The 17,028-nt window shown below is 39.9% G+C and overlaps 1 protein-coding gene across 1 annotated transcript in view; it reads right to left on the bottom strand.

Annotated features, from left to right (window-relative positions):
- The window catches only part of ZNF420 (zinc finger protein 420), a 38,850-nt gene that overhangs the window by 9,097 nt on the left and 12,725 nt on the right, over nt 1-17,028 (bottom strand). The window contains exon 4 of the mRNA XM_023229368.2: nt 15,205-15,331. Coding sequence (XP_023085136.1) covers nt 15,205-15,331 — 127 coding nt within the window. The remainder of the gene's footprint in view (nt 1-15,204; nt 15,332-17,028) is intronic.

The raw sequence follows: 17,028 nt of genomic DNA on the forward strand, positions 1-17,028 counted from the left end.
TCCACCGTGCTCGGCCTAAATGGTGCTTCCTAAATTAAAAATGGCTTTATTAGCAATATGGAGATTACTGGTAATCTTCACAAAAATAGTTTTGGCAGAATAATGGGAGCAAATTCTGACTGAACCAGATTCAAAAGAATGAGATAAGAGCTAGAGTTAGGGAATATGGAAAATTCTTTTGTATTTTTCTGTAAAAAGTAGCAAAGAAATGGAGCTATATCAAGAGGAAAATGTGTGTCAAAAGATTTGTTTTTGTTTTTTTTCCTTTTAAGATAGAGGAAATTATGGCACGTTTGTATGCTGATGAAAATTATTGTAAAAGATATGGACAAGTTCATGTTAGAGGAGACAAAGGGCAATTGCTTCAACAGTGTCAAAATATGAGAAGGAATGGAATTCAGTATACAAGTGAGGGTACTGGGCTTAAGTAAAGGCACAAAAAGGTTACATGTCAATAGGAAAAGAGGTCGAATGAATATAGATGAAGGTAGGCAAACAGACAAGGAAGCAGGAATCTTTCTTCTCTTCTGCTAGCTTCAGTTTTCTCAGTGAAATCAGCTCAGGGACATCATCTAAGAGCCAGGCAAGAGAATAAATAGTCACAACCATTATGTAACTAACAACTTAGCTCCTAAACAAAAACTAGCAGACATACAAAGAAATTAATTACAATCATAGTAGGGAATAGAATACAAACAGACCAAAAATAAAAACAAGGAAGACTATAACAATTAATAATATAGGTAGAGAAAACTGACATAAAATGTTTTCAATTATCACATTAGCATAAAACTAAAAATTAAAACAAAAAACACATAATCCTAGAATTAACTAAAACAATTCTATATGATGTTTGTTATAGACAGAAATAAAAATAAAATTTTAAAACAATTTAGAACTAAATAGTAAAAGAAACTTTGTGTGAAATTCCATGAAATCAGCTAAAATTGTACCCAGGGAAATTTACAGTCTTAAGTGCATTTATTAAAAAACAAGAAATATTGGCCAGGCGCGGTGGCTCAAGCCTGTAATCCCAGCACTTTGGGAGGCTGAGGCGGGCGGATCACAAGCTCAGGAGATCGAGACCATCCTGGCTAACACAGTGAAACCCCGTCTCTACTAAAAAATACAAAAAAACTAGCCGGGCGAGGTGGCGGGCGCCTGTAGTCCCAGCTACTCGGGAGACTGAGGCAGGAGAATGGCGTAAACCCGGGAGGCGGAGTTTGCAGTGAGCCCAGATCTGGCCACCGCACTCCAGCCTGGGTGACAGAGCGAGACTCCATTTCAAAAAAGAAAAAGAAAAAAACAAGAAATATTATAGTTAAAAACAAGAGAATTAAGATTTCACTTCAAGAGGAAGTGAGCAAAAAGCATAACTAAAACCCAAAATATGAGATAAAAATCAGAAAATTAGTAAAACAGAAATGTAGAGACAGCAGAAATAATTAGCAAAACCAAAATACCAAAATTATTTGAAAATATCCATAAATAATACAAAAAAAGGGATGTGTAGAAAAAAATTAGATTGAGCACAAATCCAAAGCACTGGAAAGAAAAAAGAAACCATAAATTTAGGAGTTAAAAAGTGTTTATGAGAGATTATGGGAGTGACGTCAGCAAGATGGCAGAAATAGGAGATAACCCACTCATATCCCCTCACAACAAGAATTCTGCACCCATCCACAGATCAAAGTCTCTTTGCAGAAGCTTTAGAATTCAGGTAGGAGGTTGTAAAACTCGGGTAAAGCCCAAGACCCAGGAAAGTCATTTTGAGAGTGCAGACTGGCACCCAGGTGGCTGATCTCCCATGCTGATCCCAGGTTCAAGCTTGAAAATGGCCCCATTCCCCAGAGGGCTTGGCCACAGCCCCATTTGGCCTTGGGTGTGCAATCAAAACCATCTGCCAAAAGGTTCAGGAGGAATCATGCACACTAGTGTCTAGGTGGAGAGTCTCTTATGCCTGCTGACAATAGTCCTGGTAGTGAACCTCACAGTTGCTCTGTGGCTTAGCTCCAGCCTCCTCAGCTGGGGTGCCAGCTCAGAACTGCTCATACAAGGATCCAGAGTAAGATTCATCCGTATTTCATGGTTTGGGAGTTGGAGTCTTCACAATGGGCTCACCAACCTCTGTCCCACAGCAGACCTTGAGGAAGCCCAGTCTTTGCCTTAAGCCCTCCTACAATAACTGGAGAACCATCCCCTCTGGGTAGACATGGTGGGAGACACACCCATGTGGGCTGAGATGGGCTCATCAGCTGCCATCCCACAGCACATCCTCAGGGGGTCCAGTCACAGCTCCAGCACTTCCCACTGCAGTCAGGAAACTATCCCATCTGTGCGTGGAAGCCTCTGTCCCACAGCAGATCCTGAGAGGGCCCAGTCTAAGCTCTAGCCCCTCTTGTTGTCATAGAACTACCCCATCTGTGCAGAGACATGCTGGGAGATGCGGACCTGTCTAAGCCAACAAGATAAGCTTGCCAGCCTCTGTCCAACAGCAAATCCTGAGGGGGCCCAGTCTCAGCTCCAGTCCTCTCACTGTAATTAGAGACCTATCTTGCCTGTGCAAGGACCTGCTGAAGGCACACCTATCTGGGCCACCAGGACAGTCTTCTGGGCTCAGGTCCCTGTCTGGACCCCCATATAACGCCAGGTGGAGAGCCACAATAACCTTGGAACCCTTGCAAGTCTAGCAGGAAGCCTGGGCTTAATGCCCTCTAATGCTGAGATGGATGCAGTGGTTACAGGCTCAAGGGAATAAACAGAAAGTCTGTTTAGAATGTCTGGAAGGCCTCTGGAAGAAGGATGGGCACAAACAAAGCCAGACTGCGAACTTTTTTTTTTTTTTTTTTGAGATGGAGTCTTTCTGTGCCACCCAGGCTGGAATGCATTGGCATGATCTCGGCTCACTGCAACCTCTGCCTCCAGGGTTCAAGCAATTCTCCTGTCTCAGCCTCCTGAGTAGCTGGGACTACAGCCACACACCACCATTGGCCGGCTAATTTTTGTAATTTTAGTAGAGATGGGGTTTCACCATATTGGTCAGGCTGGTCTCAAACTCCTGACCTCAGGTGATCCACCCGCCTCGACTTCCCAAAGTGCTGGGATTACAGGCATGAGACACCAGGTCCAGCCTGTGAACTCTTGAATAAATTGCTCAGTGCGCAGACATCATCACGTGTCCATAAACATCAAGAACATTCAGGAAAATATGAGCTCATCAAATGAACAAAATAAGGTGCTAATGACTGACAAAATCAATGTACAAAAATAAGTAGCATTTCCATACGCCAACAGGAAGCTGTGAAAAGAAAATCAATCCCATTTATGATAGCCAAAAAAAAAAAAAAAAAAAAAAAAACCACCAGAAAACACAAGGAATAAATTTAACCAAAGAGGTGAGAATTTTACAATGAAAACTATAAACACTGACAAAATAAATTAAAGAGAAAACTAATAAATGGAAATATATTCCATGTTCATGGATCAGAAAAATTAACATTGTTAAAATGTCCATACTATCCAAAACAATCTACAAATGTTATGAAATCCCTATCAAAATACCACCAATGACACTTTTCACAGAAATGCAAAGAACAATCCTAAAATTCGTATGGAACCACAAAAGTCCCCAAACAGCCAAAGCAATTTTTTTTTTTTGGAGATGGAGTTTTGCGCCGGGCGCGGTGGCACATGCCTGTAGTCCCAGCTACTCGGGAGGCTGAGGTGGGAGGATCGCTTGAGCCCAGGAGTTCTGGGCTGTAGTGCGCTATGCCGATCGGGTGTCCGCACTAAGTTCGGCATCAATATGGTGACCTCCCGGGAGCGGGGGACCACCAGGTTGCCTAAGGAGGGGTGAACTGGCCCAGGTCGGAGATGGAGTTTTGCTCTTGTCGCCCAGGCTGGAGTGCAATGGCACACTCTCGGCTCACTACAACCTCTACCTCCCAGGTTCAAGTGATTCTCCTGCCTCAGCTTCCTGAGTAGCTGGGATTACAGGCGCCCGCCACCATGTCCAGCTAATTGTTTTATTTTTAGTAGAGATGGGGTTTCATCATGTTGGCCAGGCTGGTCTCAAACTCCTGGCCTCAGGTGATCCACCTGCCTCAGCCTCCCAAAGTATTGGGATTACAGGCGTGAGCCACTGTGCCAGGCCGCCAAAGCAATTTTGTACAAAAAGAACAAAGCTGGAGGCATCACACTCCATGACTTGAAAATATACTACAAAACAACAGTAACCAAACAGTATGGTATGGCACGAAAACAGACACATAGACCAATGGAATAGGATAGAGAACTCAGGAAAAAAAAAAAAAAAATCCAAGTATTTGCAGCCAACTGATTTTCAACAAGAAGGTCAAGAACACACATTGGAAAAAGAACACTTTCTTGGGTAAATGGTGCTGGGAAAACTGAATATCCACCTGCAAAAGAATGAGACTAGACCCCTATCTCACCACTCAACTCAAAACGGATTAAAGACTTAAATGTAAGACTAGAAACTATGAAACTAGTAGAAGAAAACACAGGGAAACAGACACTGATCTGGGCAAGGATTTTTTAAGACCTCAAAAGCACTGACAAATGCAAAAACAGATAAATGTACTACATCAGAGTACAAAGCTCTGTACAGCAAAGGAAATGAGAGTAAAAAGACAACCTACAGGCCGGGCATGGTGGCTCACGCCTATAATCCCAGCACTTTGGGAGGCTGAGGCGGGCAGATCACAAGGTCAGGTGATTGAGACCATCCTGGCTAACACAGTGAAACGCTGTCTCTACTAAAAATACAAAAAATTAGCCGGGCGTGGTGGCACGTGCCTGTAGTCCCAGCTACTCGGGAGGCTGAGGCAGGATTATCACTTGAACCTGGGAGGCGGAGGTTGTAGTGAGCAGAGATCGCAGCACTGCACTCCAGCCTGGGTGACAGAGCGAGACTCCATCTCAAAACAAAAAAGAGACAACCTACAGAATGGGAGAAAATATTCACAAACTATGCATCTAATAAGGCGTTAATACCAAGAATATATAAGAAAGTCAACAGCAAAAAAAAATCTGATTAAAAAATAGTCAAAAGATTTGAATAGACATTTTTCAAGACATACAAATAGCTAACAGGTAAATGAAAAATTGCTCAGCATCACTAATTATAAGGAAATGCAAATCAAAGCTACAATCAGATATCACCTCACTGCTGTTAGAATGGCTATTAAAAAGATAACAAATGCTGGTAAAAATGTGGAAAAAAGGGGAACTCTTATACACTTTTGGTGGGAATGTAAATTAGCACAGCCATTATGGAAAACAGTATGGAGGTTTCTCAAAACAGTAAACATAGAACCACCGTATGATCCAACAATCTAACTACTGGGTATATACCCAAATGAAATGAAATCAGTATGTCAAAGAGGTATCTGCATTCCCATGTTTACTGCAGCACTATCCACGATAGCAATAACATGGACTCGAACTCAGTGTCCATCAAAAGATAAATGGATTTTCAAAAATGTGGTTTACATGTAGAATAGAATACTATTCACCTATAAAAATGAATAAAATCCTGTTATTTTTGACAACTTGGATGAAGCTAGAGAACATTATATTAAGTGAAATATGCCAAGAACAGGACAAATATCACATGATCTCACTCATATGTGGAACCTAAAAAACTTGATCTTATGTAAGTAGAGAGTAGAGTAGTGGTTACCAGATGCTGAGGGGGTGGCTGGGAAGAGATTGGTCAATGGGTACAAAGTTATAGTTAGATAGGAGAAATAAGTTCTGATGTAATATTGCACAATAGGGTGACTATATAGTTAACAAAAATGTCCTGAATGCTTGCAAATAGCTAGAAGAGAACATCTTGAATGTCCTAACCACAAAGAAATGACAAGTGTTTGAGGTGACAGATATGCTAATTATCCTGATTTGATAATGACACAATGTACCTATGTATAAAACATCACACTGTGGCCCATGTATCAACTAAAAATAAAACTTTTAAAAATGTTTATGAAAAAAACCTATTAACAACGCAACAGTAAATTAGAACTGGATGAAATAGATGAAAAACATGAAAAATAACCCATGAAGATAAAATAACTGATATACAGCAATAACTACATAAAAAGTTTAAATTTGAGCTCAGTGTCTGTGCTCCTAAAAGGCAATAGATACCTACGACTGATGATCATTTGTATCTGCTGGTCATTGTACCTGTTGTATCTAATATTCAAGGCAACAGATTCCAGTGACTGGTAGGTTTACTGGCAATATTACCCAAACATTAAAGAATATATAGGCCAGGTGTGGTGGCTTATACCAGTAATCCCAGCACTTCCAGAGGCCAAGGCAGGTGGATTGCCTGAGCCCAGGAGTTCGAGACCAGTCTGAGCAATGTGGCAAAACCTCATCTCTACAAAAACTATAAAAATTAGCCAGGCATGGTGGCACGTGCCTGTAGTCTCAACTAGGATCACCTGGGCTCAGGCAGGTGGAGGCTGCAGTGAGCTGTGATCGGGCCACTGCACTCCAGCCTAAGTGACAGAGTGAGACTCTGTTTCAAAAAGAAAAAAGGATATGTAATTGTAATCATACATAGCTGTTGTTGAACATATAAAAATATGGTAATCTACCCTAGTCATTTTACAAAGTTAAATTAACTCATATAACAACACTGAAAAATGACCTCAGGAAAACGAAGCCAATCTTGTAAACAAAAGTAAAATTTTAAAAGAAAATATTAGCAACATAGAATCTAGCTGTGTATTTAAGGGATAATACTTCATGATCGTATAAACTTTATCCCACAAATACAGGAATAATTAAACATCAGAGTCCATTTTCCCACATAAAGAGCTTAAAGAATAAAATAGCATTATTTCAAGAAATGCAAAAATGTTTTAAATATATTCTAAGACCCTTTATTAAAAGTTCTCTAAAACTAGAATTAGGTAAAAACCTAGTTAAGAGTATTTACCAGATGCCTATAGAAATGTATTTAATAAACACTAGAAACACTGCCAATAAAGTTTGAGAAAAGAATGATTTGTTTTCAAATTCCGCTAGAGGGTCCTACTGAATACAGTTGCCTTTTTTTTTAAAGTACAAACAGAAAAGGAAGAGACCACATATTACATGTAGAGAGCAAAACTGTCCACCTAGAAATCCACTATTATCCACTGAAAACCTATTAGATATTTCCATGAGATTTTCAATTTATAGAAATCAATACTTTCTCATACATAATATACATCAGTATTAGCCATTTAGAAAATGTTACAGAACAAAATATTCCTATTCATAATATAAACAAAATGTACTGAGAAATTGCTTAAGAAATGTGCAAAATCTTTTAAGAAAAAAACATGAAACTAATCCCAGCACTTTGGGAGGCCGAGGTGGGCAGATCACAAGGTCAGGAGTTCAAGACCAGCCTGGCCAACATAGTGAAACCCGGCCAACATAGTGAAACCCTGTCTCTACTAAAAATACAAAAATTATCTGGGTGTGGTGGTGGGTGCCCGTAGTCCCAGCTACCTGGGAGGCTGAGGTAGGAGAATCACTTGAACTGGGGAGTTGGAGGTTGCAGTGAGCTGAGATTGTGCCACTACACTCCAGCCTGGGTGACACAGCGAGACTCTGTCTCAAAACAAAACAAAACAACAAAAACAGAAAAAAACCTAAAACTTTACAGAGAACATAAAAAGAAAAGCAGATTTAGCATGTTCAACAATAGAAGGATTCAATATTGTTAATATGTAAATGGTGCATCAGATTTCTTAAAAAACACCAATAAATACTGGAAAAATATGACAAATGTCCTTTTAAAAGCATGTGAAGCATAAAAGAAAGTAAAGAAGATCCAAGGGTGCTACAATGAAGTAGGAACCAGAAAGTAGAGGGGGTAAATATGCTCTCAAGTTACAGTTACCTTTGGGATATTTGTTGATTTTAATTACCTAGATGTTTGTATCTTAATGGTCTGAAAAAATTCAACGGACAAGACCTTTCCTCAACAAAAGAGCAGGGATTACAAATTAACCTCTTTACAAAATTGGAAATATTCAAGGCATAAAGTTCAGAGAAAGAAAAGCAAATCCATCAAACCTTAAAGGAAAATGACAAGGGACAGTCTTGGCCTGGACTCTCAAAGAAAAAGAGAAACAAGTGCTATGGATAATTCATCATTATACAAGAGTCCCCAGGGATACAAGAAACAGCAAAATTAGACATGTTTCCCAGAAATTGGGATTGTATGACACATAAGTGCTGGAAATATATGAAAGTATAAGATAAAAACCACGAGAAAGGGACCAGTTAAAAAAAAAAAGACCTGGGAGAGGGAGAATGTCAAACATCTAGAAGTGAAACAATATAATCAATTACGTTTAAATCTTAAAGAAAAAAATCTTAAAAGCAGCCAGAGAAAATACAGATTACTTACAAAAGGAATAACAATGAAACAGATGGCAGACTTCTCAAGAGCAACAATAGAAGCCAGAAGACAGTGGAATAATATCTTCAGAGTGCTGAGAAAAAAATAATTGTCAGTATAGAATTGTATACCTAGGTAAATCATCAGGCAAGAATGACAGTGAAACAAGGTTATTTTGCAACGACGACAAAAATAAACACGGCATTTATTAACAATAAGACAGTCCAGGGGTGGTGGCTCACACTTGTAATCCCAGCACTTTGGGAGGTGGAGGTGGGTGGATCACCTGAGGTCAGGAATTTGAGACCAGCCTGATCAACATAGTGAAACCCACTCTCTACTAAAAATAAAAAAATTAGCTGGGCGTGGCGGCGGGAGCCTGTAATCCCAGCTAGCCGGGAGGCTGAGGTAGGAGAATTGCTTGAATCCAGGAAGCGGAGGTTGCAGTGAGCTGAGATCACGCCACTGCACTACAGCCTGGGCAACAAGAGCAAGACTCCATATCAAAAACAAAAACCAGTAAGCCTTCCCTAATATATTTCATGATAAATAAAATATCCCAGAAGGAAGGTATAATGAAAGAGGAATAGCATACAAATAAAAAATAATTACGTCAACAAATCCACAAGCAAACATTGCCATTATGAAACAAAAATAACGCCCATTTTGTAGGTTAAAAAAAGAACAGAACTAAAATATCAGACAACAGTACCAGACTGGAGAAATAGATCAAAGTTAAAGCATTCCAATATCCTTTACATTATCTTAAGGAAAGTTAGACATGAATTTTAGACTTCGCTAAATTACGTATGTATTTGTCAAGTAACACAAACAATAATGATAACTGAAGTACCAAAACAGGCAGAAATACCCCCAAAATATTTAAATTCACCGGCAGTGGCAGAAATGCTCTCCTGTTTTTCATCTACAAATCAACAAAGATATTTCTTTCCTTTTTTTTTTTTTTTTTTTTGAGACCGAGTCTTGCTCTGTTGCCAGACTGGAGTGCAGTGGCGCGATCTCAGCTCACTGCAACCTCTGCCTCCCAGGTTCAAGCGATTCTCCTGCCTCAGTCTCCTGAGTAGCTGGGATTACAGGCATGCACCACCACACCCAACTAATTTTTGTATATTTAGTAGAGATGGGGTTTCATCATGTTGGCCAGGATGGTCTTGATCTCTTGACCTCGTGATCTGCCTGCCTCAGCCTCCCAAAGTGCTGGGATTACAGGCGTGAGCCACCATGCCTGGCCTCAACAAAGATATTTCTAAGTCATAATAGCCACTATTGATAAAGTTTATAATAGGTATACTTTGCTGGTATACTTCTGATAAGAATTCTGTGACAATAAAATATATATTTGACATAGAGATGTCAATTTCTTATCTCTCCTTAGAACCTCAACTAATTGCCACAATGGTTACCAATTTATTTCACGGTAGATACTATTATTGATATGTATGTTTTTCAACTTGCTGGCCTTGAAATCCTAGAGGTGGAGATAGAGCAAGTTTATTGCAAAGCAATATGCAAACCAAATATTGTATATGGACTGAATAAATGCATTTTAGTATCCACTGAAATATATAATGTCCATTGAATATATAATTTTTCAGATGCAATTACAATGAATAAAAACTACAAAATATCATGGGTATTAAAAGGAATTAAGTACACATGATAAAAATTTAAAGATAACTTTTAAAAATATATCAATATTGTATGTTTTCCAAACAAAACAAAGGGGAAATGGAGTTGCAAAAAAACCAAAACAGGATCGTGTCCACCCTGATTAAGGAGGGAGAAATTTTTTTAAGCCCATAAGATAAAAAGAGGAAACAAAAAGCATAAAATAGGGGATCAATAAATCCAAGAATATTGGTAATAAATTAAATGGAGTGAACATTCAATTAAAAAAGTTCTCAGATAATACCACAGTGCAGTGGTTATTAAACATGGCTAAACATTTGAAAAACCTAGAGAATTTCAAAAAATAATGATACTTGTGTACCATGCCTAGAGATTATTATTTAATTAGTCTGGGGTGTGGCTTGGGCTGTGAAATTTTTTAAAAGACCATAGCTATTTCTAAAGTACACACAAGTTTGGCAACCATTTCCATATTATTTCTGCACAATTCAATGGCTTTTAGTATACCCACTGAGTGTGCAACAATCACAACAATCTAATTTTTAAACATTTTTCACCCCCAAAAGAAATGCTGTCTGTGCTCATTAGCAGTTACTTCTCATTTCCCCACTCCCCATTCTCCATCCATTCTACCTCTTCCCCATCCCCAGTGCTGGGTAACCAGTAACCTACTTTCTGTCAGTATAGATTTGCTTATTGAGGACACTTCATATAAATGCAATCATATAATATGCAGTGTTTGTATCTAGCTTCTTTCACTTGGCATGGGATATAGTTTGGATGTTTGTTTCTCCAAATCTCATGTTGATGTAATCTAATGTTGAACGAAATCCCCAGTGTCAGAGGTGGGGCTTGGTGGGAGGTGTTTGGATCATAGGGATGGATCCCTCATGAATAGCTTGGTGCCATCTTTGTGGTAAAGAGTGAGTTCTTGGCCGGGCGTGGTGGCTCACACCTGTAGTCTCAGCATTTTGGGAAGCAAAGGTGGGTGGATCATGACGTGAGGAGTTTGAGACCAGTCTGGCCAACATGGTGAAATATCATCTCTACTGAAAATACAAAAATTAGCTGGGTGTGGTGGCAGGTACCTGTAATCCCAGCTGCTCGGGAAGCTAAGGCAGGAGAATCACTGGAGCCTAGGAGAAGGAGGTTGCAGTAAGCAGAGACTGGGCCATTGCACTCTAGCCTGGGTGACAGAGTAAGACTCTGTCGTGAGTTCTTACGCTATGAGTTCGCGCGAGATCTGGTTGTTTAAAAGAGCCTGGAACTTCCTCCTCTGTCTTGCCATGTAATGCACCGACTCCCCTTCCCTTCCACCATGACTGAAAGCTTCCTGGGCCTCACCGGAAGCCAAGCAGATGCTAGTGCTACGCTGGTACAGCCTCCAGAAGCATGAGCTAAGTAAATCTCTCTTCATTATAAATTAACCAGCCTCAGGTATTTCTTTATAGCATGTTTCCAAGGTTCATTTGTGTTAAAGCATGGATCAGAACTTCATTCCTTTTTATTGCTGAATAATATTTCGTTGTAAGAAAATAGCAAATTTTATTCATCCATTCGTTGATGGACATTTGGGTTGTTGCCATTTTGTGACTATTGTGAATATATCAAGATATAGTACACTTCTGCCTCCAAATCTTGAGAATGCCTAGTACTGTCAAGCATCTTAATTTTTGCCAATTTACAGCATGTGCAATAATTATATCATTGTGGTTTTAATTTGCTTTTTTTTTTTTTTTTGAGATAGTCTCCCTCTGTCACCCAGGCTGGAGTGCAGTGGCATAATCTCAGGTCACTGCAACCTCCACCTCCTAGGTTCAAGTGATTCTCCTGCCTTAGCCTCCTGAGTAGCTGGGATTATAAGCACCTGCCACCATGCCCAGCTAATTTTTGTAATTTTAGTAGAGATGGGGCTTCCCCATGTTGGCCAGGCTGGTCTCCAACTGGCCTCAAGTGATCCACCCGCCTCAGCCTCCCAAAGTGCTGGAATTATAGGCATGAGCCAGCACGCCCGGCCTAATTTGCATTTTTTTCCCTTTGAACTGCCAATAGATACCTTTTACCAAATTTTTCAGTATTGTTATTTATCTTGTTCTTATCAATCTGTAAAAGCTTTTTCTATTCTGATACTAATTTCATTGTTGTCTATATGCAGTGCAAGTATCTCCACCCAATTCATGGCTTGTCTTTTACTGTCTTTTTTTTTTTTTTTTGAGACGTAGTCTCGCTCTGTCGCCTGGGCTGGAGTGCAGTGGCCAGATCTCAGCTCACTGCAAGCTCCGCCGCCCGGGTTTATGCCATTCTCCTGCCTCAGCCTCCGAGTAGCTGGGACTACAGGCGCCCGCCACCTCGCCCGGCTACTTTTTTGTATTTTTTAGTAGAGACGGGGTTTCACCGTGTTAGCCAGGATGGTCTCAATCTCCTGACCTCGTGATCCGCCCATCTCGGCCTCCCAAAGTGCTGGGATTACAGGCTTGAGCCACCGCGCCTGGCCTCTTTTACTGTCTTTACAATGTCTTTTGATGAAGAGAGTAATTTTCATGTAGCCAAAGTTGTCAATCTTTTAATGATTATTTTTAAAAAGAACTAAATAGAACCTTTAGAAATTATTTGGTTTCCTTTCATATCTGTCCCTTTATGAAAATCTATTAGTTATCATTTTTGTGGTTTAATTTCTTTATTTATTTAAACTATCACCAAGAGCTTATAGCTACATCTAATCATCCTACTATGTAAAGATTTTTGCCATGTAGTATGTTGTTTCTTTAGATTACCAATCACTCATCTGTGACCCATTTCCCTGTGGGTTTGATGACCTTTATGAGCTCACCTTTTGTTGATCTTAACTTATGAGAATTCTAAAGGCCTCTTACTTTCCTCTGGAGATTTGCAATTGCTTTAAATGGGAGTCAGAAGGCACCACCTTAGAGAATAAAATTTCAGTCCTTTTTTTTCCCATCGCCTAACCATCTTTCTTATTATTCTAGTATTCACTTTTCTCTGGACATAATGTTTCTCTGTTCCTCCTACAAAGTTAATACCCACCCCAAGGCCTTTACACTGTTCTCTCAGATACTGGCTTGACTCATGCCCTTACTTTAGTCAAGTTTTTGTTCAAATATTACCTCTTCAGAGAGGATTTTCCAAAATCTACCAATCTAAAATAGGCCATTCTAACCCCTCATTATTCTTTACTTGCCTACCTTTCTTTACCTTTATTTGTACTGCTTATCACTACCTGTTGTTATATTGATATTAAATACATGTATACATATGTATATCCATACATACACATATACATAGAATTTTGTTTCCTCATGTATTTTGTATTTCTCCCACAAGAAAGTGTTTCAGCAGAGTAAGAACCTTTACTAGACCATTATTTCCCCAATGGCTACTACAGTCCTCGGCAGAGAATAGGCCTTCAAAAGATATATTTTGGATAAATGAACAATATATTAAAAGAATAAAGACAGTAAGTCTAAATTCAAAGAAACAATCTGGAAAGGAATTGACTCCCAAGTTGACATAAAAGTGTTGTCACTGGGGAAGAGGAAGAGCCATTCCCTCTTTTATTATTTGAGACTGTGTTTTGCTCTTATTGCCCAGGGTGGAGTGCAATGGTATGATTTCAGCTCACCACAACCTCCACCTCCCGGGTTCAAGGGATTCTCCTGCCTCAGCCCCCTGAGTAGCTGGGATTAACAGGCATGTGCCACCATGCCCGGCTAATTTTTTGTATTTTTACTAGAGATGGGGTTTCTCCATGTTGGTCAGGCCGGTCTTGGACTCCTGACCTCAGGTGATCTGCCCGCCTCGGCCTCCCAAAGTGCTGGGATTATAGACGGGAGCCACCGCGCCTGGCCAAAACCCATTCCCTCTTTTGAAAGTGGGAAGAATTATAATAAAAGACCAACGGGAAAGGAGGTAGTAGAAATTAGGTAAGAGTCTTTAGGAAGATCATGCTGAAAAACCCTTGCTTTTCTCCTCAAGTCACAGGTTTTTTTTTTCCCACACAACTTGGGTCCTCTAGGGACAAGTATTAATCAATAACTTCCTAAATGCTTCAGAGGAGAAAGGAAGGAAGAGGCATGAGACAGTTTATTCCACCACAAGGAATAAAGTGATCATCTAGGTTGGAAACTCACTTATTAAAGTTGTAATTGATATGGATTTTGTTTCATATAAGAATACTACAGAAGAAAACAAAGTTTCTTAGACAATCACAGGTTTCCCCTCAACTATTTTCCAGTAAAAGATGATTCTAGCATAGTCATTCAATGTCCAATGTAGAGTTCTTTTTTTTTTTTTTTTTGATGGAATCTCGCTCTGTCACGCAGGCTACAGTAGAGTGACGTGATCTCAGCTCACTGCAACCTCCATCACGGGTTCAAGTGATTCTCCTCCCTCAGTCTCCCGAGTAACTGGGATTACAAGCACACACCAGCACACCCAGCTAAATTTTTGTATTTTTAGTAGAGATGGGGTTTCGCTATGTTGGCCAGGCTGGTCTTGAACTCCTGACCTTGTGATCTACCCACCTTGGCCTCCTGAAGTGCTGGGATTACAGGCATGAGCCATCACACCCAGCCCAAATTTCTTAATATGTAATATTCAACTACCAAGAACATATAAGACAATGTGTTTGTTCTAATTAATGGTTGTGTTTGAGTTGTTGGCGAAATGCACTGATCCACTCTATCACTATACAAATGATGTGAACTCTTTTATCAGAAAAAACATACATCTCTGCATCTATTTTTTTAATCTGTGACTGGGCCTATGAATTATTTAGAGCTCATTTAGCAGATCTAAACTGTAACAATGTATAAGCTGTTTTATCTGCCAATATTCCAAGTATCCCAAACTTCAAATCTAGCCCTTCGATCATCAAGGAAGATGGCAGAAAGATGGTATCAGAAGGCAGTAGTAAGGCTTTCTGAAGGATGGAAAAGATAAAGGTGCCCTGAGAAACCATGTCTACTTCCAGTAATTTTAGACTCCTCCTTTGAAAAGAATAAGAAATTCAGTTAATTACTTAAAAAAGAACCTGGAAATAACAGCAGAGAAAGCAGCCATTCCAAAGGTAGATCCTGAAACATGAAGGCCAGATTCCTTACCTAGTGATACAAAGTTGCTGTAGTTCTCCAACATCACATCTCTATACAAATCTCTCTGAGCGGAGTCCAGGCATTCCCACTCTTCCTGAGAAAAGTCAATGGCAACATCCCTGAACATCACTAATTTCTGAAACAACAAACAAAATGTTAGTTTTGGAAAATAAAAAAATGCTTTTTCTTTTTTTCTTTTCTTTTTTTTTTTGAGATGGAGTCTTGCTCTGTCACCCAGGCTAGAGTGTCAATCCTGGCTCACTGCAACCTCCACCTCCCAGATTCAAGCAATTCTCCTGCCTCAGCCTCCTGAGTAGCTGGGATTACAGGCACCTGCCACTGCACCCAGCTAATTTTTGTATTTTTAGTAGAGATGAGGTTTCATCATCTTGGTTAGGCTAGTCTCAAACTCCTGACTTTGTGATTCACCCACCTCGGCCTCCCAAAGTGCTAGGATTACAGGCGTGAGCCACCGTGCCCGGCCAAAAAAAAATACATTTTCAATGGAGAGGGAGATGAAGGGCACCCCTCCACAAAGGAAGCAACACAGCACACAGGCTGAAAAGTACAAGTATGTTCCTGATTATTCCTATCGCTATAGTTTTGTTGTTATTGTTGTTTTGGAGACAGGGTCTCACTCTGTCACCCAGGCTGGAGTGCAGTGGCACCATCATAGCTCACTGCAGCCTCGAACTCCTGGGCTTAAGTGATCCTGTCTCAGTCTCCTGAGTAGTTGAGACCACAGTACGTGCCACTGTGCCCTGATAATTTTCAAATTTTTTTGTAGGGACAGGGGTCTTGTTATGTTGCCCAGGCTAGTCTTGAATTCTGGCCTTAAGGGACCCTCCTGCTTAGGCCTCCCAAAGTGCTGGGATTATAGGTGTGAGCCACTGCCCCTGGCCTGCTATACATATTTTCTGCATATAGAACATCTTACTTTACAGATAAGTCTGGAAATAAAGTAAATGCTATGTCCCAATTAAAAGAAATAGCATACACAGGCCGGGCGCGGTGGCTCAAGCCTGTAATCCCAGCACTTTGGGAGGCCGAGACGGGCGGATCACGAGGTCAGGAGATCGAGACCATCCTGGCTAACACGGTGAAACCCCGTCTCTACTAAAAATACAAAAAAAAAAAACTAGCCGGGCGAGGTGGCGGGCGCCTGTAGTCCCAGCTACTCCGGAGGCTGAGGCAGGAGAATGGCGTAAACCCGGGAGGCGGAGCTTGCAGTGAGCTGAGATCTGGCCACTGCACTCCAGCTCGGGCAACAGAGCAAGACTCCGTCTCAAAAGAAAAAAAAAAAAAAAAAAAAAAAGAAATAGCATACACAAGCATTCTATACAATATGTATATTGTGTATCATACATTCAAAATAAATGTAAGCTTCTTTCTTCACTATGTAAGGAATAAACAAAATAACTGGGAAAATTTTCCTGTAAAACCTTATAAAATAAGATCTGTATAAAATTAAAGAATTTATTGAAGCTCCAGGTTCGCCACTAGATCAGAGTACCATATCATAAACATTTTCCTTGTCATCAACAATTTAGTAAATATTTTATAGGCTACAGAATAGCTCCTATATAATGAATATATCTGACATAATAAATGCTCATATTTGAACATTTTAGGTTGTAAAAATCTTGTATTTCTTGATTCTCAGAGTTTATTATTCTTAACAACTTCTGCTAGTGAATGATCATCTTCATTATGATCATATTTATCGTTCATCCGTAAATGTAACTTTTCATCATTCTAAGCAACAGAAAGGTGAAAACCATAATCCAAATTTATACATTCAAGACCAGCACATAATGTCAAATTTCAAATTGA

The sequence above is a fragment of the Piliocolobus tephrosceles genome, chromosome 21, assembly GCF_002776525.5.
Source record: "Piliocolobus tephrosceles isolate RC106 chromosome 21, ASM277652v3, whole genome shotgun sequence".
Taxonomy (NCBI): domain Eukaryota; kingdom Metazoa; phylum Chordata; class Mammalia; order Primates; family Cercopithecidae; genus Piliocolobus; species Piliocolobus tephrosceles.